The 23257-nt window shown below is 42.9% G+C and overlaps 1 protein-coding gene across 5 annotated transcripts in view; it reads right to left on the bottom strand.

The window, feature by feature from the left end:
• Positions 1 to 7453: 7453 nt before the first annotated feature.
• SHLD1 (shieldin complex subunit 1) overlaps positions 7454 to 23257 on the bottom strand; it is a 104779-nt gene continuing 88975 nt past the window's right edge. For 2 of the 5 annotated variants that reach the window (XM_003821348.5, XM_055104844.2), the window contains one exon: positions 7454 to 8342. In XM_003821348.5, the coding sequence (XP_003821396.1) occupies positions 7903 to 8342 (440 nt within the window). In that variant the 3' untranslated portion in view covers positions 7454 to 7902. Of the gene's footprint in view, positions 8343 to 8374; positions 8579 to 19554; positions 20335 to 23257 lie in introns of those variants that run through there. The other 3 variants (XR_010110982.1, XM_063601002.1, XM_063601001.1) reach the window with 3 other exon arrangements.

Raw genomic sequence — 23257 nt, 5'->3', positions numbered from 1 at the left:
TTCTTGTGTTTTGGTTGTGGGTCTAGAAGATGGTACCAAAGGGGAGAGGAAAAGCTGAACAGAAGTAAACTATGATTAAATCAAGTTTTTAAGAGTGCATGAATATGTGTGTGTGCACAATTTTCTTAAAATAATGAAGACCTTTAAATATATGGTGAAAAAGAGAGAGGAAAAAGGAGAGGGCTTGAAGATATGAGATAGTGGGAAAATAATATGAAAATCAGGGCAGGGTTAGACATTTTTGCATACCAGGATTCTAACTAGAGCAACTGACAATTGCGCACCTGACATCCTAATGGTCCTCATGCCTTCTAGAGAAACAATGTAACAATAATTAATCAAGATCCCAGGAGGAGCTTGTAAGGGCAACCAGAAAAGTCCCACAGTTTGAATACACATTAATTACATCCTGGTGAAATAATCTGTGCTTAAGGCATCTGACATTCAGCTGCAAATGCTGAAGGAAGAGGAGAAAATAACAAAGAGAGCAGGAATGCTAAACTGTGTGCCTTCGTCAGTGCACTGCCTACTGAGACAGCAGATGGAAAGGATTCACTTGGGAGGATTTGGAGAACTCTTGGTTCGGTTGCTGGTAAAACTGCTATCTCTGATGCACAGCTTTCGGGGATTTAAGAAAAAGGCAATGAGAGAATAAGGCCTTTGGGTGTTAAACAAGCAAACAGGCCTGGTCTGGTCCACAAGCATATTTGCAGAGAGAATCATCTATCCCAAAGGGGCCATCATTCAGATGGCCTTAATATGTTCTTTCTCTGACTGTGACCTTGCTCATGAGGACTGAGTTCTCAGATACACAGGGAGGGTGATTTTCCACTAGAGAAAGAAAGCAAAGTGAGAGAGAGCCATGTACTGTGAAGTGACCTGACAGAATGAGAATTGAGAGGGGAAAAGGAATAAACAAGTATTTTGAGACAAAATGCATATGCCTATAATCCCAGCACTGTGGGAGACCAAAGCAGGAAGATTACTTTTGAGACCAGGAGTTCAAGACCAGCCAAGGCAACAAAGCAGACCCTATCTCTCTCTCTCTCTCTCTCTAAAAAAAAAAAAAAAAAAAAAAAAAAATTAGCAGGGCATGGTAGCATGCACTTGTGGTCCCAGCTACTTGGGAGGCTGAGGCAGGAGGATTGCTTGGACCTGAGATCAAGGCTGTAGTGAGCTATGATCACGCCACTGCACTCTAGTCTGGGTAACAGAGTGAGACCTTGTCTCTAAATAAATAGTTTGAAAATTTCATACATAGAAAAGTGGAAAGAATAGTGAACCTTCATATACTCATCATCTGGATGTGATAACTTGTTAACATTTTGTCATATCTGCTTTATCTTGTTTCTGTTGAAATATATTTAAAGTAATTTACAGATGTTAAGATATTTTAGTTTAAATATTTCAATATATATTTCTAAGAAATAAGGATATTTTCTCACAAAACCACAATGCTTTTATCACATATTTATGATATCTTTCACTCTAAATTTTAAATTTGGCCAGGTGCAGTGGCTCAGACCTATAATCCCAACACTTGGGAGGCTGAGGCAGGAGAATCACTTGAGCCCAGGAGTTCAAGACCAGCCTGAGCAACACCGTGAGACCCTGATCTATTTAAAAAAATAAGTTTAAAATTTTTATGTAGTTAAAACTGTTAATCAGGCACGGTGGTTCACACTTGTGTAACCCCAGCACGTTGGGAGGCCGAGGCAGGTGGATCACCTGAGGTCAGGAGTTCAAAACCAGCCTGACCAATATGATGAAACCCTGTCTCTACTTAAAAAAAAAAAATGAAAAATTAGCCAGATATGGTGGTATGCACCAGCTACTCAGGAGGCTGAGACAGGAGACTCAATTGAACCCAGGAGGCAGAAGTTGCAGTGAGCTGAGATCTTGCCACTGCACTCCAGCCTGGGCAGCAAGAGTGAAACTCTGTCTCAAAAAACAAAAAACTGTCAATCTTTTATTATTTCGCATTGCTATCGGTTTTAGGAAGGCCTTTCTCATGCAGTACTATAAAAACACTTAGGTATATTGTCATCTGTAACTCTTATAGAGTTATTTTTTACATTTAGATCCTTAATCCATCTGAAGTTTTTTCTCTGTGTATAATGTGAGGTAGGGATCTCACCATTTATTGGATATTTAGGTAATTCATCCTTTACCAGCACTTAAAAATGTTAGCCATAAATTTCCATAAATTTGAACACCTATCTTATTCTCTTGCTTAAAATCCTTAAATCACTTCACATTGTTCTTAGAATAAAATTCAAATTCCTTCCCTTGGCCTAAAAAACCATAGCCTGCTTCTGAAATTAATCTACCCCTCTGCCTCTGAGGGTTGTCCTCCAGCCACATGGGACTCCCTCTATCCAGACACTTCAGCTCATCCCAGGCTGAGTTTGCACTAACTTTGCACATATTGTTCCCTCTGACTGGATGCTCCAGCCATTGTCTGCCTGGCCCTGTGACTCCTGCAGCTGAAAGCTCAAATGCCACTTCTTCAGAGTCTTCCTGACACCAGTCTGTCCAGAGTGGCAACCCCAGGCACTACCACGTCATTCTTTATTATCCCAGGGTGCTTCTCACTATTTGAAATGGACTTGCTTTTGTCCATCACCCCTCACTAGCAGGAGACCTTCCAGGTCTGGTTCACTGCTGCGGCCCTAGCTGTAGTAGAGATTTGGTCACAGTCCTGGGATGACTACATCTAATCTGTGCTTTCCCATAGATTACATAGCACAAGCCTATATAAATATTTACAATTTAAAAGTGGATTAAATGAACAAAATTAAATTTATAATAGTGCATGTGACATACAGGTAAGTAAAAAAGTATAAAAGTGTTGTACCCAAAAATGACTAAAGCTTGGAATTCAGTGGGATGAATTACTGAGTCAAAGATATCCTCTAGGCCAGGTGCAGTGGCTCACACCTGTAATCCTAGCACTTTGGGAGGCAGAGGCGGGTGGATCACCTGAGGTCGGGAGTTCGAGACCAGCCTGGCCAACATGGGGAAACCCCATCTCTACTAAAAATACAAAAAATCAGCTGGGCATGGTGGTGGGCACCTGTAATCCCAGCTACTCAGGAGGCTGAGGCAGGAGAATCACTTGAACCTGGGAGGTGGAGGTTGCAGTAAGCCAGGATTGCGCCACTGCACTCCAGCCTGGGCGACAGAAAGAAACTCCATCTCAAAAAAAAAAAAATCCTTTTATAATTTTGATAGAGGTTGCCATATTCTACTGAGAAAAGCTATAGCAATTTACATTCCCACTGAGAGTCAATCAGAGCATTTTTCTCTCCGCATCGTGGCCAGCACTAGATTCCTTTTAACTTTTTACAGCCCTACAAAATGTAAGAATCAAGAAACAAACGCAAAAACAAAGAATATCTCATTGGTGTTCAAAGTTGTAGTTCCTTATGTTTGAGTGTAGTGGCACGTGATTTCATGATCATTTTACATGTATATATATTCTATATATATTCTTAACCACCTGTTCCTGTCTTTTGTCAATGCTTCCATTCGGTTGTTTTTCTAATAATTTGTACAACTTGTTTCTTGAAAATTTCCTCTGCTAGACGTGTTCTAAGTATTTTTCCTAGTTCTGATCTTGCGTATGGCCAGGCAGTTATTTTGATCAAATTTGTCCTTTATGATTTTTAGGTTTTGTGTCAGTCTTAGAAAAATCTTCCCTGTTCCAATATATCTATATATAGATATCTCTATTTAGGTATCCATATCACCTGTGTTTTATTCTAGCATTTTTGTTATTTTATTTTTTTATTTTGAGTCTTTAATCCATCTAATATTCATTTTGATATGAGAAATAAGATGGGGAATCCAGCCTTTTTCACTCTCCCTCCCCCAATGTGGGGAGCCAGTGAATAAGAGCAGTTGCTAAAACCTCCACCTTTCCCTTATGGGTTTGCAATGCCACCTTCGCCATATACTCAATTTCCATAGGCATTTATACCTATTTATGGACTGTACTCTTTTCTTTTGTCTATGCCTTTTTTGCTGCTTTAATTACTATAGAAGTAAAAATGTTTTCACATTTGAGAAGGCTAGTTCCTTCTTTTAAATTTTTTGGCTATTCATGCATGTTTAGCTTTTTAAAAGAATTTGCATTGTGGCTGCAGGGTAAAGAGAGGCAAAGGTAGATATGGATTGACCAGATGGAAGTTTCTTGCAGTATTCCAGAAGAGCAATGGTGGGACACTAATGGGGTATGATGGATCACCTATCCCACTTGATGTGGTTTGGCTGTGCATCCACTCAAATCTCATCTTGAATTGTAGCTCCCATAATTCCCATGTGTCATGGGAGGAACCAGGTGGGAGGTAATTGAATCATGGGGGTGGGTCTTTCTCATGCTGTTCTCATGATAGTGTTAAATAAGTCTTGCAAGATCTGATGGCTTTATAAAGGGGAGTTCCTACACAAGCTCTCTTGCCTGCCGCCATGTAAGACGTGACTTTGCTTCTCATTTGTTTTCAGCCATGATTGTGAGGCCTCCTCAGCCATGTGGAATTGTGAGTCAATTAAACATCTTTCCTGCATAAATTACCCAGTCTTGGGTATGTCTTTATAAGCAGCATGAGAACAGATTAATACACCACTGAATTCCAAACCTTAGTCATTTTCAGGTATACCACTTTTATACATTTGGACATATATGTTACCTGCACTATTATTAATTTTTAAATTAATTCAGTCCAGTTTTAAATTTCAAATACTAATATTAGGCTTGTCCTATGCAATACATCTGAAAGCATGGACTAGATGTAGTAGTTCTATTTTTCTAACATATTAAACTGAATAGATTACCAATTAAAATAAACATTGTTTTTCCATGTAGTATCTAAAATTATTTGTGCTACTAGCAGTTTGAGAAACACTGGTCACAGCAAACTGTTCTCATTGGTTCTCTACTTAAAAGGGGGCCTGGGCTGGTGGGTAATATCTGTTGCTTGATCAGGATGCTGGCTACACAGGCAGGTTGTTTGTGAAAATCATCAAGGTGTTCACTTGTATGATATATGTATGTTTCTGTGTAATCATTATTATCCAATAAAAAGTTTTAAAAGCTTTAAAAAGTTTAAAAAGCTGGCCGGGCACAGTGGCTCACACATGTAATCCTAGCACTTTGGGAGGCTGATGTGGGAGGATTGCTTGAGGTCAAGAGTTCAAGATCAACCTGGCCAACACAGCAAGATCCCATCTCTATTTTTTCAAATAAATTATTTTAAAATAAAAAAGCATAGCTCTATTGTTTCGTGCTAATTACTGGTAATAAGATCTGTTACATGGGCCTTTACATAGGTTATGCAAAGAAATAGACTAATGAAATGAGTAATAGCACATGAATTTAAGACATCGGTAGGAGTTCTCTTCTTAAGGGTTCTGATGTTTCTGCGCTCTTAGTTCTGATGTCTCACAAAGACCTGAAAAGAGCCACAGATGATATCACAGGCCAGTCATAGCATGCATGAGATGGTATAATGTTGGTGAATTTATCTGTAGGGCAGAATTAGACAATAATGCCAAAGGCCAAACCTCAATATCCTTATCTGTTAGCCTTTATTAAAGATTCACAGAAATAAATGGAAAATGCCATCCTAACCTCACAGAGATCAAATTAAGCAGTGAGTTTGCAGGGAATCAAATATCTTGTATTGACCTGTCACAAACACTTATTCAGATGCAAGTAAACACATACCACACTCTTTTTAAACCTAAGGTGATTCTGACTTTGAGACTTCTAAATTCTCTACTTTTGGGCTATCCTCTCACTGGGCACTCTTGGCACACATATTAATAAAGGTTATGAAATGTTTGACACTAAAATCTCATTGCCAAATAGAAGCTGCTGCTTCCCAACATGAAGATTCAAATAACTTGTATTTTTTGTCCTTTCAAAAACAACATAAAATAATCCAGTTTCCTTCTGTGGGTAGCCATGGAGACTAACTGCAAACATTGCAGTGACTGAGTCATACTAAAAATGATAGCATTCTTCAAGGACATCTATTAATATGCCTCTCATTAAAAAAACAATAAAGCTAGCTACCTTAAAATTTAATTGTCAGGTTTTCAATTATAAGTCCCCCTGGCTTCACGATTATTTGGGGGCCAGTTGAATAGGAAACGCCCATGGAGAAAGAAGCAGATGATTGCTTGTCAGAGGAAAACCTGAAGTCCTGTTTTCTCCAGTGTCTCTCAAAGACCTGTTCATTTCCTATTTCTATCATTTGGGTCTCCTTCCAGGGGGTGCCTCTACACTTCAATCTGGAACACTGTTTCTTACACCTAATCTCCCCAGCACTGGAAGCCTGAGTGTGAGTGTGTCATTCCTAACCTTTAAAAGGCTTCTCTCTCCATCCAAGAGTCCCCGGGAGATCTTCCTGAGATGGCACACTCACTCTCAATGTATACTTTAAGGCTGACCCGTTTGCATAATCCGCTTTCTGGAAAGCTTTTGGAATCTTAGGCCAATTAAATTTCACCTCAAGTGTCTCAAAATCTAGTTGCTCAGGGCTGCCAGCTTCTTTTGTTGTTCCCCCCAACCCAAAGGCAATATAACCCTTTCTGCCAATGCAATTTATTGAAAGCACTGCTGAGATGGGGATTAGCATGAGGCTTCCAATTGCAGCTTCAGAGATCCCGGTGCCAGGTGATGTAATTCTACCAACTGAGTCTCAAATGGGGGTTCAGGACACAACCCGCAGAGTGGAGCACCTGCCAGTGCAAACCTGCACTGGCTATTTAAAGAGCTCCCTGGTGAGGAAGGGCTCCTGCCTGGAGGACAGGGACAAGGTGGCCAAGAAGTCCTGCTCTGGGCAAGCCTTTGCAAATGGAGCTCAGGGTGTTGGAGGCAAGGACAGGGCAGGGGTGAGGGGCCAAGTGTTCACAAGGTGACAGAGGGTGCAGGCAGGCAGAATACAAGAGAAAGTAGGGCCCCACCTGGGCAAAGGATTATTTATTCTCTTCAAATACAACTTGACAAGGCCACGTGGCATCAGCCTAGCGTAGCATAATTGTGCTTACATATACTGTGGTGGGTGGCGCACATTTGTTACCTTCTCACCTTTCACATTTGCAATCTGATAAAAGACAAGAGATTTTAAAAAGAATTGTGAATTTTCGCTGTTATTTTAGATTGTCCAAATGTTCCTTCCACACCCAGTTAGTATAAAACATGGATTTCTAGCTTTGGAGAGGAGGCAAGGGTGTGATCGAGATGTGATATACTTTTCTAAACTGTATTTCAATCTTTATATTATTTTAGGACATGTATTCTCAATTACATGGTCTCAGTTTTACAACTTGATATAATTCCTTATACCTGATTCAGTGTAGAGCTTTGTATCCTTCTCAAAACTCATCTCACAGAAGCATGCTCTCTCAGGCTGAATTCTCCCAGAAGTAGACTCTGAGTCAAGGATTCAGATATAAGAGGTTTATTAAGGAAAGGCTCCCAGAGACACCAGTAAATAAATGGGAGGGTAGGGAAAGGGATTAAGCCCAGCAAGGGTGTGATTTCATGTAATGTCCCAGCCTCAGGCCGATCTAAAGGAAAGGGAGTGCTAGAGCATAAATTACTCCTCAGAGAATGTCCTTCCTTGAGGCAAGGGAGCTGGGCTTTTGACTCGTAGCCCAGTCAGTCAGTGGCCTTGGCCAACAGGACGGAGAACTCCCAGACCCTGCTGGCTCTCCATATGGGCTGACTGGCTCCAATACCAGGTCACAGGTGCCAGCCTTTAACCTCAAAGCACTTAATTGGGATTGGGCACACAGAGCTGGCCAGAGACCCTAGGGGATCTGGGTGGCCACCAACACTGCTGGTCATGGCGCAGCACCTCCATTACTACCCTGCACACCGCCCGGCACCAGTTACAGGTCTTTCATTACATTCTGCTGCAAGAGGAAATGAGTAATATCTTTTGACAGTCCTGGGTTTGGCTTTTCATCATCCAAAGATGTACTTCCTTCCTCCAGTGGGTAGAAGTGGGTGTCCCTGGAATGCCTCTGTAAGACGGAGCAGCCGTCCCGGTTGAAGATCACCCGGGCCATTTGAAAACTGCGGAGGGCATACTTTTGGCTCTCCTGGCCTCTTAGTTGAGTGATTTTCTGAGACAGGCACTTGCAGACAGATGCAGAGAGTGAGTTTGCAGAGCCTGGCTGCGGGTGGCCAAACATTTCATAGAATCTATCCAGGGACTTCCGGAGGCCATCGCCCTTGTCCTTCTCTGACTGGCCTTTCACAGCAGGGTCAAGCCAGAAGTTCTCAGAGGTCCAGGAGTTATTTTGTTCTGTATTTAAGTTACTGGTGTCTGCAAGACAAAACATATTCCAACACTCAAACACACAATCAAAAATATCAGAAAGCAAGCCAAGAGCAGATGATGTCTATTTTCAGTTCAACATGCTTACTGTTCCTGAGTAACTGGCAATGGGAAATATCAGCTGATTTCAAAATCTGTTCTCACCATCCTGAGGTTATGCCACTTGCTTGCTCACAACGAGAACATATTACTTGTGTGGACCAAGGATTCTTAGCCCGATGTCCCTGTATAGAAATTCAGGGTGCCTGTGAACTTGGATGCAAAAAATATACATATATATTTATTTATTTTCACTAACCACAACCTGAAATTAAGCATTTCCTCCCATGATGAATGTAGGCAGCAAACCACAGTATTAATAGCAGTACCTGTAACTTTGTCACCAATAGATCTCAGCTGTTACAGGAAAAACTTGGGACTGTAGTACCCACCCCCAAACTGGGAAGGTGCTGAAAGACCAAAGAATAACTTGGACAAGTCCAGCTTGATGAGTAGTTGAGTTTATTAGGACTTATAACAGGGCACTCCTGGATGGCAGCAGGATAGCTCTAGAGATCCGTGCGTGTGCACGATGGGACTGTTTTCCTTGGTAGGTTCTCAGATTCTCTCCGGGATGTCTGGGTTCTCAAGGACACCTACTCCTCAGCTGGGCACCATGGCCTTGGCTCACTGCTCAGCCTTCAGGGTTCAAGCAGCAGACATACACTCTTAAGTCACCTGGTGGGGGACCCACTACACACTACAACAACTATTTTCATATCATATTATAGTATGTTGAAGGTGTTTTAAATTTTTACGCTATCACTATGCTATGGACTGAATTGTGTCTGCAAAAAATTCACGTGTTGAAGCTGTAACCCCCAACATGACTACATTTGGAGAGAGGGCTTTTTAGGAGGTAATTAAAGTTAAATGAGGTCTATAGGTAGAATCCTAATCTGATAGGATTGATAACCTTATAAGAGGAGGAAGAGAAAAGGAGATCTCTTTTTTCTTTCTCTTTGCAAGCACTAAGGAAAAGCCATGTGAGCACACAGTGAGAAGGCGGCTGTCTACAAGCCAGGAAAGGAGCCCTCACCAGAAGCTGACCAGGCAGGCACCCTGCTCTTGGACCTCCACGCCTGACCCTGATATAAGCTTTTATAAATCACTAGCTTTGACATTTCCCTGCCCCTACGAACTCAATCAGTAGCTATAATAAACATGTCTGTACTTGCCAGTGCTGAAGTAAGGTGCATGGTACAGTGGGTGGAGCTTTAGGAAAGGAGGTAGGATTTTGGTTTGGGCCCTAGTTTTGCTACTAGCTGGAAATGACATCTTGGACAAGTCATACAACCTTTCTGGGCTTCAACTTTCTCAACTTTAAAATGAGGGTTTTACTAAACAATCTCTCTTCTAGAATGTCTATGGTAATGTAAAGATCAGAGAAATAGATTATCTGGAAGTTATCAGCACATTCTAAAAGAATATGGACATGTGTTCTTTGAGTCACACGCAGGCCTACACATGGACAAGCATTCATCCATTCAACACATATTTATAGAAAGCTGATATTAAGGGAACTCATTACAAGTTGTTGAAGATAGACAGATGGATGCTGAAGATCATGTCCCTCATCTGAGGTACTTGGAATCTAAGTAGGAAGAAGAGACATCGTTACAGACTTTAAACAACTGAAATATAGTCACAGGATGTACATAGATATGAAATGATGTAGTGACATTAACTGGGACACTGTGGACTCAGTGGAAACATGCAGTGCCAGGGTAGCAGAATGAGTGCATGCTCCCTCTTCAGAGGAGGTGACCTGCAATCTTATTCTGAAAGGACCAGGCAATGGAGAAGCAGGGTTGATGAACAAAAGGCCAGTGGCAAGAAGAAATAGAAAGTAAATGTCTCCTTGGCTGGTTCCAGTTCTCCTCCTCTGCCAACTGGCCTTTCTTCAGCAGCCTGAGACCCAGCCTGGAGGCTCAAGGAGAGAGAGAACTCAGAATGGCCAGGGGGCACCCAAAACAGAGAACACGCTTTGTAAAAAATTCGATAGCAGGGATGGTATTTCCACTACATAGTTTCCAGAAAGCTTAAAGCTATGTCCCAGGCCCGTCTTTTTTTTTTTTTTTTTAAAGAATAGTAAAGAAACTTTCCTTGACCTTGCTATGCCCAGAGCTTTTACCCAAGTTCTTCCCAAGAACACTATCACTGGACTGAAGCCTCCAGGATGGGTGGAAGGGGAGGGAGACAGATGCTTGTCTCTTTCTTGTTCTGATGGCATAGAAGCAGCAGGAGAGGAGTTCTTGGCCTGTACTCTTCAGAAGTGCCAGGTTTGTGAAAACCAACGAAGGACTTGAGCTACTGTCCCAGAATGAAGGAGGCTAAAACAGCCATGACAGCCAAATGCAAAAAAAACTTTTTTTAAACTTCATCTTTTCATTGTAAAGCACATTACTGGGGCGACTGGAGAGCTGTGAATGGGGTCTGAGGATTAGATGGTAGTAATGAATCACTGTTAATTTCTTGATTTTGATGATTTTATTGTTCTAGAAGAGAATGTCCTTGTCTGTAGAAAAATCAGGATTGGTGGCCTGATTTTTTGTGAGCAAATCTCAAATAATTCATGAAAAAGGGCTCTTTGTTTTAAAAAATTGTTGTAAAAAAATTAAAACAAACCTCTGGGGGGATAGATGTAAAAACTTCCTTTGCTGGCCTACTTTAACATCAAGCAACCAAATAAGAAGCCTTAGCTTGGGTAATTGCCTAACAAATGATGTTGCTGTTAGAAAGCTGAAGGGAGAAGGTGAGGGAATGGGGTCCCGTGATGGCAGGATGAAGGGTCCCTTCCTACCTTCTTCCCCGCAGATGACCTTGTCCTGGGTAGGGGTTGGGGGGTGGTGGCTGGAAGACAGAAGCTGGGAAGGGCCAACGGGGTGGGTGGGAGAGAGCGGGGGATGCCCACCAACAACACTGGGGAAGTTGAACCCTCAAAACTGTCCACGTACAATAGAAAACGCCAAGCAACATGGCACGTACTTGGTAAGTAAATTGTCAATGTGCTTTGATATGCAGGATTTAAAATTTTCATCTGTGTTTCATTTAATTTAAAATTTTTGAAATCCAGTGTCCACAAAAGAGGCTAAAAGCTAGCTGTCTCCTATACTTTTCATGCACATGTCAGGCAGTCTGCCAGTCATCTTCAGAGAAACAACCCTTCCCCTTCAGAAGACCAATGACATACGGGTTGAGTCATTTACTATGTCAGTTATTTTGAATGCTGCCTGCAGTCCATTTCAGTTTTTGATTTCCGCTTTACTACCAACTATAAAGCCTCCTCTCTAATCATAAGGCTGTTGTAGCTTTTGGATGTCACCATTTCTTTGCCAGCAAATGCAGCTAATTGCTTTTCCTTTCCTGATGTGTCCATGTGTGGAAAGAATGATGGTACTAGTCAGTTCGTGCTCAGTGATGCATCCTCCCAGTTACGTTCAAACCCCACCTTATTCTCTCTGTTGGTACATTCCAACCTTGTAGAGCTGTCAAAGGAGGATAGCAATGTCTTCAGGGAGAGTCTAGGGATGTTTTCGTGTCAGGGATTGCAAAGTGCTACTTGCATTTAGTGAGTGGGGTCAAGGATGTAAACATTCTACAGTGCACAGGACAAACAAAGAATGGTCCATCTCCCAAATAACAATAATGTCCCCCTGCCCCTCACCCCTCCCCTGGGTCAAAGGATGGATCTTGAAAGGAGTGGGAACTCAATGTTGACTCCCGCTGCACTGTAATATGTTGATTTGCCTTGAGCTCCCTAAGAGACTTTTGCTGTTGGTCCCCATTCCCTGCACAGCACCCTTCTTGCTGGTACCTATTCGAGTTACACATTTTCCCTTCTCAGACCTTGAGATGGCTTTTTTATCCCACAACAATGGTTGAGGGGGAAAACCACTGGCCCTGGTCCCAATGATTCTGGTATTATTTAAATTGAATGGAACTTCCCTTTTTATATATTTTCCATCATGAATAGGATTTCTTTGGAAATTTACAAGAAGAAAAGGAGGAGGGCAGGGCTTGATATCACAATGCTTTTGCATGCATCCAATTGTTAAATTTTCTCTTTGCCAACAAGAAAAGAGATAACATATAGATACTTCAGATTCCTTTTGAGGTGAAGTCTTACTCTGTCACCCAAGCTGGAGTGCAGTGGCATGATCTCAACTCACTGCAGCCTCCACCTCCTGGGCTCAAATGATCCTCTCACCTCAGCCACCCAAGTAGCTGGGACCACAGGTGTGTGCCACCATGCCTGGCTAATTTTTTGTATTTTTGGTAGAGATGGGGTTTTGCCATGTTGGCCAGGCTGGTCTCGAACTCCTGGCCTCAAGTGATTTGCTCACCTTGGCCTTCCAAAGTGCTAGGATTATAGGCATGAGTCACCACGCTCAGCCTGATACTTGAGATTGTTATACACCTAAAAATATTTTTATATATTTAGGAGTTGTAGGTGCTTATTTGAATTCAGAAGACAGTCAACTGGCATGGAGCACTTGAGATTAATAGTTGTGTTCTGCAAGAGATGCCATTAGCCTTTAGAAACCCAGATATCTAATGAGGGATTCTTCCAGAGAACTTTCCATGGCTATTTCTGTGGTTCATAAGTGCACAGGAGGGTTTCATCTCCATGAAACATTTTTGCCTTCAACTGTAACAAGTTTCTACTAAATAGATTTGATATTTAGAATTCTGCCTTCTGCATGCATCTGAATCAATAGCCACCCACCCACCCTGCTTGATTGTCCAGAGTTTCTTTTACTAGCAATTGCTGATTAAGAGGACCTGTGTCTGGTTTCAAGGAGGTTACGGAGCTGAAAGAAATCTAAGACTTTTTTTTTTTTTTTGAGACGGAGTCTCACTCTGTCGCCCAGGCTGGAGTGCAGTGGCGCGATCTCGGCTCACTGCAACCTCTGCCTCCGGGGTTCAAGTGATTCTCCTGCCTCAGCCTCCTGGCTAGCTGGCACTACAGGCACCCGCCACCACGCCCGGCTAATTTTTTGTATTTTTAGTAGAGACGGGGTTTCACCGTGTTAGCCAGGATGGTCTTGATCTCCTGACCTCGTGATTCACCTGCCTTGGCCTCCCAAAGTGTTAGAATTACAGGCGTGAGCCAGGGCACCCGGTTTTTTTTTTAGACAGGGTTTTGCTCTGTTGCCCCCAGGTTGGAGTGCCATGGCGCAACACAGCTCACTGCCTGAGCCCACCTTCTGGGCTCAGGCGATCCTCCCACCTCAGTCCTGAGTAGCTGGGTCTACAGGTGCATGCCACCAGGTCCGGCTAACTTTTTTCTATTTTTTGTAGAGACAGGGTTTCACCGCGTTGCCCAGGCTGATCTCAAACTCCTTAGCTCAAGTAATCTGCCCGCCTCAGCCTCCCAAAGTGCTGGGATTATAGGTGTGAGACACAGCACCTGGCCAAGACTTAAGTTTTTAAAAATGAAAAAGTATCAGGATTTAAGGAAAGAGGAGTATGTGGCTTATTAGGTTTCCTTCTATGCTGCTTGGATGGGAAGCTGTCCCTTTTTCAGGGCCCTGCATGGCACACTCCTAAGTTCCCAGGCCCCGCTTCCTTGGTTGGTCTGTTGGAGGCTCCCTAGGCTTGTGTGGCTCTAAAAATAGTCATGGGTCCCCTTTTAAACTAATGTTCATAATGGACTTATATGTTTAAAACATTTTAATTTGGCCGGGTGTGGTGGCTCAGCACCTTGGGAGGCCAAGGCGGGTGGATCACCTGAGCTCAGGAGTTAGAGACCAGCCTGGCCAACATGGCGAAACCCCGTCTCTACTAAAAACACAAAAATTGGCTGGGCATGGTGGTGGGCACCTGCAGTCCCAGCTACTCGGGAGGCAGGAGAATCACTTGAACCCGGGAGGCAGAGGTTGCAGTGAGCCAAGATTGCACCACTGCACTCCAGCCTGGGTGACAGAGTGAGACTCCGTTTCAACAAAACAAAACAAAACAAAACAAAATAGAAACAAAAACAAACAAACAAAACCTTTAATTTACAAATTAAATTGCAAATGGGAATATAAGATTTAGTTTAGACTTAGGTGAGTAGCAATACCAGTAAACTTAAATTACGTAACTTTTTGCAACCACAAATCCTGTAATATGCTGTACAGTAACAAGTGTTGGCATTATCAGTTGAACTGCAAATATAAAATGCTTCTTCCAATTAAAAAATAAAATTAAAAGAAAATTTTTTTTAAAGTCACAGGCATGAAAATGACAAGGTGAACCAGGGAGTAGTGGGGGATGTTCTGGTCATCAATGATCACTTATCAGCAACTCTTGATGCACTATTCATCTTATGACAGAAGTCAGACTTCAGAAGCCTCACCATGCCCTGGATAAGGTGCCTCCATGTGTGATACTATCATTTTTAGTATATGAGGGGCCATGGGCCATGGATCTGGGCTAGTCTGCATCTTCCTGCTCCACGCCTCACTTTTTTCTCCTTCATTCCTTTTTCTACCCCCTCACTACTGCCACCCATTCCATGCTCCATGGAGGAAAGGAGGAGGGAACAGAATCATTGGGTGAACAAGATTCAGTCCCACCTCCAGCCCAGCCCTATGGGCTGCATGAGAGTCTGACTAGCACCTACCACTCTGTCTGTTTCACTGCCTCCTTCATAAATCTGGCTTCTTTCCTGAGCCTTGAAACAAACTTCTCTTTAGAATCTTTGCACTTGCTGTTGCTCTGCCATCGAACATGCTTGCTCCACATATCATGTCCTCTAGGTCTCTGCTCAGATGTTAATCAGTGAGGCCTTCTCAGTCAGAATGGGCCAGGTTATGCTGCCTAACAAGCAAGCCCCAAATATACAGGGCATGAAACAGTAAAGGGTTAATTCTCATTACCCAGAGATCTGTGTCATACTACAAGTATACACATATACAAGTAGATCTGTTCATCCTCACCCTCACTCCAGAACCCAGACCAACAGAGCAGCTACTATCTCAACATTGCCTAGTGACTATAGCAGAGGAAAAAGAGTATGGGGAAATCAGCAGGGACTGGGACAGCTCTATTACTTCTGTTCATATTTCACTGGCTAACGTGAAGTCATATGGCCAAGCCTGATTTCAAAAGGATGAGGATGAAAGAATATCCTGTAGGGAGAGGCAGAGAGTATTGGTGAACAATAATTCAGTTTACCATAGATTTCCTGGGCACACTATTTCAAATTGCATTTCTCATATTCACATCAGCCAAGAGTTAGAAGCAACCCAGCTATCAACAGATAAATGGATAAATAAAATGTGGTTGGCAGGCCAGGTGCGGCGGCTCATGTCTATAATCCCAGCACTTTGGGGGGCCAAGGAAAGTGGATCTCTTGAGCCCAGGAGTTCAAGACCAGCCTGGGCAACATGATGAAACCCTGTATCTACTAAAAATACAAAAATTAGCCAGGCGTGGTGACATGCACCTCTAGTCCCAGCTACTCGGGTGGCTGAGGCACAAGAATCTCTTGAACGCGGGAGGTGGAGGTTGCTGTGAGCCAAGATCATCCCACTGTACTCCAGTCTAGGTGACAGAGCGAGACTCTGTCTCAAAAATAAAACAAAATGTGTTAGTATGTGCACACAATGAAATATTATTCAGCCTTAAAAAGAAAGGACACTCTGACATGCTACAACATGAACGAACCCTGAGGACATTATGCTAAGTGAAATAAGCCAGCCACAATAGGAAAAATACTGTATGATTCCACTTAGATGAGGTACCTAAAGTGGTCAGATTTATAGAGACAGGTTTGGGTGCTAAGGCTCACACCTGTAATCCCAGCACTTTAGGAGGCCAAGGCAGGAAGATCACTTGAAGCCAGGAGTTTGAGACCAACCTAGGCAACATAGCAAGATCCTGCCTCTACAAAAAAAAAATTAAAAATTTAGCTGGCCATGGTGGTTCATGCCTGTAGTCCCGGATACTTGGGAGGCTGAGGTGGGAGGATCACTTGAGTCCAGGAGATCAAGGCAGCAATGGACTGTGATCACGCCACTGCCACTGGACTCCAGCCTGGGTGACTGCACAAGACCTGTCTCTTAAAAAAAAAAAAAAGAGTCATAGAGACAGAAAACAGAATGGTGGTTACCAGAAGCTGGGGAGAGGGGAAAAGGTGAAAATGCAGATTTAGTGTTTAATGGGTACAGAGTTTCAGTTTTACATGATGAATTCTGGAGACTGGTTGACAACAATACAAATGAACTTAATACTACAGAGCTATATGCTTCAAAATGATTAAGACTTCACGTTATGTGCATTTTATCATAATTTTTAAAAATTACATTTCTCCCACTCCCCTGAGTCTTGGCTGTCGTTATCTCCCTTCCCTGCCTTATATTTCTTACAAAGCTAATATCTGAAGTCCCACTCATAGCTTGATTGCCTTTCTTGGGTTTCTGTGTTCTGCTAGTTTAGAAGCCTTAGTAACTTAAGGAGGAATGCTTCTACCAAGGAACACAATTTTATCATAGCAGAAGTGGAGGCTGGGCGCTGTGGCTCACACCTGTAATCCCAGAACTTTGGGAGGCCAACGTGGACAAATCACGTGAGTTCAGGAGTTTGAGACCAGCTTGAGCAACATGGCGAAACCCTGTCTCTACCAAAAAAATACCAAAAAACATAAGGCCGGGTGCGGTGGCTCACGCCTGTAATCCTAGCACTTTGGGAGGCCGAGGTGGGCGGATCACTGGAAGTCAGGAGTTTGACACAAGCCTGACCAACATGGTGAAACCCCATCTGTACTAAAAATACAAAAATTAGCTGGGCATGCTAGAACATGCCTGTAATCTCAGCTTCTTGGGAGGCTGAGACAGGAGAATTGCTTGAACCCGGGAGGTGGAGGTTGCAGTGAGCTGAGATCACACCATTGCACTCCAGCCTGGGCAACAAGAGCAAAACTCTGTCTAAAAAAAAAAAAAAAAAAATTAGCTGAGCATGGCAGTGAATGTCTATAGTCCCAGCTACTCGGGAGGCTGAGGCAGGAAGATTGCTTGAGCCTAGGAGGCGGAGGCTGCAGTGAGCAGTGGCCACATCATGCACTCCAGCCTAGGCGACAGAGCCAGACCCTATCTCCAAAAAAACAAAAAAGTAGAAGTGGAGACTCTGCTATTATGAACAGGCAAATAAAAGGCGGTTGCAGTGCTGGCTAGGGTGTTTATCAAAGATCACCCTGAGCAACAGAGGCAGGGGACATAGTCTAGGGAATACCCAGGCAAACCTTCTGACACTAAGGGGCAGGTTAGTAGATGACAGCAGCCCAACCCTGGCCACACTACTGAGGGTATACTTACATCAGTAATAAAAGTTTGGATCACTCTGTCACCTAAACAACCCAATCAGTCAAAGTTTTAGATTAAGGAAAAAACAGATAACCGTGGCCTTGTAACTGTTTTCATAAAAGGTCTTGAATGAAAAACAACAAACCTAATATCACCTAAATACACACACACACACGATTTGTTTATTATTTATTTATTTATTTTTGAGATGGAGTCTCGATCTGTCGCTCAGGCTGGAGTGCAGTGGCGCGATCTTGGCTGACTGCAAACTCTGCCTCCCAGGTTCAAGTGATTCTCCTGCCTCAGCCTCCTGAGTAGCTGGGACTGCAGGCGTGCACCATCACACCCAGCTAATTTTTGTATTTTTAGTAGAGATGGGGTTTCGCCATGTTGGCCAGGCTGGTCTTGAACTCCTGACCTCAAGTGAGCCACCATGCCCGACCATTTGTTTATTTTCTATCTTCTCCCACTCAAGGATTTTTGTCTCTCTTGTTACCTGCTGTTTCCCCAGGGCCTAACACAGTGTCTGGCACATGGTAGATACCCAGCATATTTAAAAATTTGGATGTTTTTATTTGATGAGTTTTATTTTCATAGGCATAATAAACCTTTAATACACAATAGACCTCTTTCCTGTATGTTTAATAATTCCAGAGCCCAGGAACTTGGTACATTTGTGGAATGAATAAACAAATGAATGAAACAAAGGTAACCACTTCTGAATGAGAAACACAAGCAACAAAAGTTAAAAGTATGAGTAGCCAAACTCCTCTCTAGTCCCAACACACATAATACTCGGGGATATTTCCTAAAGACTGACATAGTTCAAGGATTTTTAAAAAAAACTTTATAATAGCAATAAAAGTAAGGAAGTCTACACACTCTAATGAAAGTGATTTGAGGCCAGATGCAGTGGCTCACGCCTGTAATCCCAGCACTTTGGGAGGCTGAGGCGGGCGGATCACTTGAGGTCAGGAGTTAGAGACCAGCCTGGCCAACATGGCAAAACCCCGTCTCTACTAAAAATATAAAAGTTAGCCGGGAGTGGTGGCATATGCCTGTAATCCCAGCTACTCAGGAGGCTGAGGCAGGAGACTGTCTTGAACCCAGGAGGTGGAGGTTGCAGATCACACCACTGCACTTCAGCCTGGGTGACAGGGCAATACTCTGTCTCAAAAGAAAGAAAGAAAGACAGAGAGAGAGAGAGAAGGAAGGAAGGAAGGAAGGAAGGGAGGGAAAGGAAGGAAGGAAAGGAAGGTGATTTGAGCAACATAATGCATCTAGATCTGTACTGTCCAATACAGCAGTCAGCCACTAGCCATATGTAGCATTGGGCACTTGAAATGTAGCCAGTCTGAATGGATCCATAAGCAGAAAATCACACCAGACTTCAAAAACTTAGGATGAAAAAATAATATTGTATTAGTCCGTTCTTGTGTTGCTATAAATAAATACCTGAGATTGAGTAATTTATAAAGAAAAGAGGTTTAATTGGCTCATAGTTCTGCAGGCTGTACAAGCATGGCGCTGGCATCTGCTAGGCTTCTAAGGAGGCCTCAGGGAGCTTTTATTAACGGTGGAAGGTGAAGCTGGAGCAGGCATGCCACACAGCCAAAGTAGGAGCAAGAGAGAGAGTGGGGTGTGAGACGCTACACTCTTCAACAGCCAGGTCTCATGAGAACTCACTCACTATTTCGAGGACAGCACCAAGCCATGAGGGATCCACCCTCATGGCCCAAACACAATACTACTCAGGGATATTTCCTAAAGATGTTAATTAATTTAATTTTAATTAAATTAAAATTTAATTAAAAATTTAAAAATGCCCCCCCCCGCCACCAGGCCCCACCTTCCAACACTGGGGATTACATTTCAACATGAGATTTAGACGGGACAGATATCCAAACGATATCAAATATATATCTCAGTAATTTAAAAATATCAATTACATGTTAAAATGAAAATATGTTGGATATATTGAGTTAGATAAAACATATTAAAATTAATAGTTTAGGTTTTTATTTTTTCTTCTTTTTTATGTTTTAAACTATAGCTACTAGAACATTTAAAATGACCTATGTTACTCACATAATATTTTTATTGGACAACGGCTGGTGTAGACTTCTCTTTTTTTTTTTTAAGGAGACAGGGGTCTCACTCTGTTACCTAAGCTAGAGCACAGTGGCATGATCATAGCTCACTGTAGCCTCGAAGTCCTAGGTTCAAGGGATCCTCCCACCTCAGCCTCCTGAGTAGCTAGAACTGTAGGCATGCACCACCATGATGCCCAGCTAGTATTTAAAAATTTTTTGTAGAGATGGGGTCTCACCATGTTGGTCAGACTGGTCTCAAACTCCTGGGCTTAAGTGATCCTCTGGCCTCAGGCTCCCAAGTAGCTGAGATTACAAATATGAGCCACCATTCCTGGATAGACATTCTTTATAGTTGTGGTTTAAGAAAGCTTTGGTTCCAATAATCTTTCCTGAAGGTTTGTGTTGAAGCTCCCAGAGATCAGGTGGCATTCGGATGGCAGCCATGTTGATTTGTGCTGTGCTGCAATGTCCCCCACTGTTAGAGAGCATGAGACGTCCATACTGGTTGGTCTGTGTGCTGTATTGTCCTCCTTGGCCAGCTGCCCCTGGAGACCACTCCTGCAAAGAAGCAAGGACCAGCCTTCCAAAGTGGCCCACTTGTCCCTCCCTTTCATACTCAATAATTATGGAGCATCGACCAGCCAAGGCACAGGTTCAGCTCAGTGAAGGATGGCCAAGTTCCAGGAGGCAATGCAGAGTAAAGCCGGATGAGAAGTAAAGCTGGGACTGGGCGACAGGTGCGGTGGCTCATGCCTGTAATCCCAGCACTTTGGGAGGCCCAGGCAAGAAGATCGTGAGGTCAGGAGTTAGAAACCAGTCTGGCCAACATGGTGAAACCCTCGTCTCTACTAAAAATACAAAAATTAGCTGGGTGTGGTGGCACACACCTGTAATCCCAGCTACTCGGGAGGCTGAGGCAGGAGAATTGCTTGAACCCGGGAGGTGGAGGTTGCAGTGAGCCGAGATCACACCACTGCACTCCCACTTGGGCAACAGAGCAAGACTCCATCTCAAAAAAAAAAAAAAAAAAAAAAAAAATTAAAACTAAAAAAAGCTGGGACTGGGAAGGCAAGTCATCCTCAGACAGACCAGGTCGAGGAAGAAAGTTACTTCAGGGAGGGGAAGCCCAGTGCTAGGTGCAGACATGAGAATGCCCAAGAGCCTAGTGAGAGGTGGTCTGGAAGGTGCAGAGAATCCTTACAAGAGAGGAAGAAATGGGGTTAGGCTCTGGAGGGCGTGGGGGCTAGACTAAGAAGCCAGGTAAACACTTCTGCTAACCTTTCAACTTCAGGCATTCCTTTCCATAAACGTGTGCTCTTACTAGAGGGACTGGTACTCAATAGAGTGACTGGAAAGTTTGCCCAGGACAGTCCTGGTTTAGGCCTGTTGTCTCAGTTAATTATTATTATTATTATTATTATTATTGAGACGGGGTCTTGCTATGTTGCCCAGGCTGGTCTTGAATTCCTGGGCTCAAGTGATCCTCCTGCTCCGGCCTCCCAAACTGCTGAGATTACAGGCATAAGCCATCGCCCTAGCCTCAGTGAATTATTAATGGCACCACTTTTCATTTTCTAGAGGGCCCTTGATCACACAATTCATTACATGTATACATGTATTATGACACATTATGCAACCTGGTGCTGGAGGAGTGGGGCTGATATACCTGGGTTAACAGTGGAAACTTCCTACCACACAGTTATGTCCCAGAGGGCTGAGATTTGATGCTGGAAATCATCCCAGTCCATGTTATAAACAATAAGGTGTCTACAGACTTTTGTTTTTGGCTAAACCTCCATGGATTTGTCCTATGACACTCCAAGCCAATCCTCCTTTCCTTTTCCCTGTTTTCACCACTGGCATTTCTCCCACTTCCTAGCTGTACAAACCTTTTGGTTACTGTCCAGCAAGTGAATTGGCCCTGATTCACTCTGAACCATCGGCACCTCGCTGGAGTTCTCTTTCTGGTTTAGTCTGGCTTTTCCCTGCTGCGTCGTAACACCAGGGTTGGAGTTCTAGGGCACCTTACATCCTATCTTATTAGTTACATAAAATTAGTGACAGAAAAACAATAAGCTTAAGCTTCCTTTTTCCTAATAGCAACCCTGCCTTCCACGATTCATATATTTTAGAATTTGCAACTGTTCCTTTAAAGGACAAAACCACATCCTCACAAAGTGAGAGTGTGTGGATATCAAGATATTTAATACAAATTAACATTTCAAAGGGATGGATGGTTTGGTCAGGTGCTTTTGAAACCACAGTCTCTGTACTTGTTTATATCTGAAAGTTCAAACTGGATGAATCACCCAGAGGGCAAGTGGCATATGCTATCACCCTTCATCCTAATGACACACAGATGCCATGAGCAGAGGACGGGGTCCTCTTAAGAGGCCACCACGGAGGAATAAAATGAATGCCGGAAAAAAAACAAAGACAGGTGTGTTTAGTAAATAGTCCTGAAAGTAGGCGCCAGGGCAATTTAATAAGACCAATGTTCTGATTTGTAAGCAATCTTCTACTTTGGCATTTTATATTTTTCTTGAAAAATTAACAGAGAACTGTAACATCCAAGCTCACACCACCCCAAATTGGCAATGAACACATTGTCCTATTTGCTTCAAAACTTTCTTCTTATGAAACACTTAAAGCTGACTGTTTCTTCACAGATATTATAGGTTGGTGCAAAAGTAGTTGTGGTTTTGACATTGACCAAAAGCCCCTCCCCCACTTTTAAAAAATTAATCTTGGCTCATTGCAATCTCTGCCTCCCGGGTTCAAGTGATTCTTGTGCCTCAGCCACCCTAGTAGCTGGCATCCAGCTAATTTTTGTATTTTTAGTAGAGAGGGGGTTTTGCCATGTTGGCCAGGCTGTTCTCAAACTCCTGGCCTCAAGTGATCTGCCCGCCTCGGCCTCCCAAAGTGCTGGGATTACAGGCATGAGCCACCGTGCCCAGCCCTCAGCCCATTTTTGATACCATATAAATATATACACACATACACACACATATATATGTATCCATATGCAAGAGTGTTGCTTTGTGTGTGGTAGTCATTTTAACTTTCAATATGCAAAGTTTTGCATTTTGTTTTCAAAATACAAAGTTTTGCATGCTACTTTATGATGTTTTACTTTTAGCCATTGCTGATTATGTAAAACTGCTCTATAGTATTCTAATATAGGAACATGCTACATTATTTTTCATCCATTCTTTTCTGATAGACAGGTAGGCTGTATTTAATTTTCACTATCACAAATAAGGCCTCAGTGAGCCTCCTGATAAATACCGCCTTGTGCACATGTATCAGGAGACTTTCTCCGGAAATACATCCAAAAGGAGAATTATGGAATCGAAGGGAATGTGCATTTTCGACTTGACTAGATCCTGCCAAATTGCTCTCCAAAATGGTTGTAGAATAACAATCACACCCCCACCAGCAGTGTTTGGGTTTTCCTGTTTCTCCACATCTTTGCCAAATT

The sequence above is a fragment of the Pan paniscus genome, chromosome 21 (assembly GCF_029289425.2).
Source record: "Pan paniscus chromosome 21, NHGRI_mPanPan1-v2.0_pri, whole genome shotgun sequence".
In the NCBI taxonomy this organism is placed as follows: domain Eukaryota; kingdom Metazoa; phylum Chordata; class Mammalia; order Primates; family Hominidae; genus Pan; species Pan paniscus.
The sequence above is the reverse complement of the archived record's forward strand: the minus strand, read 5'-3'. Positions and strand labels throughout refer to the sequence as shown.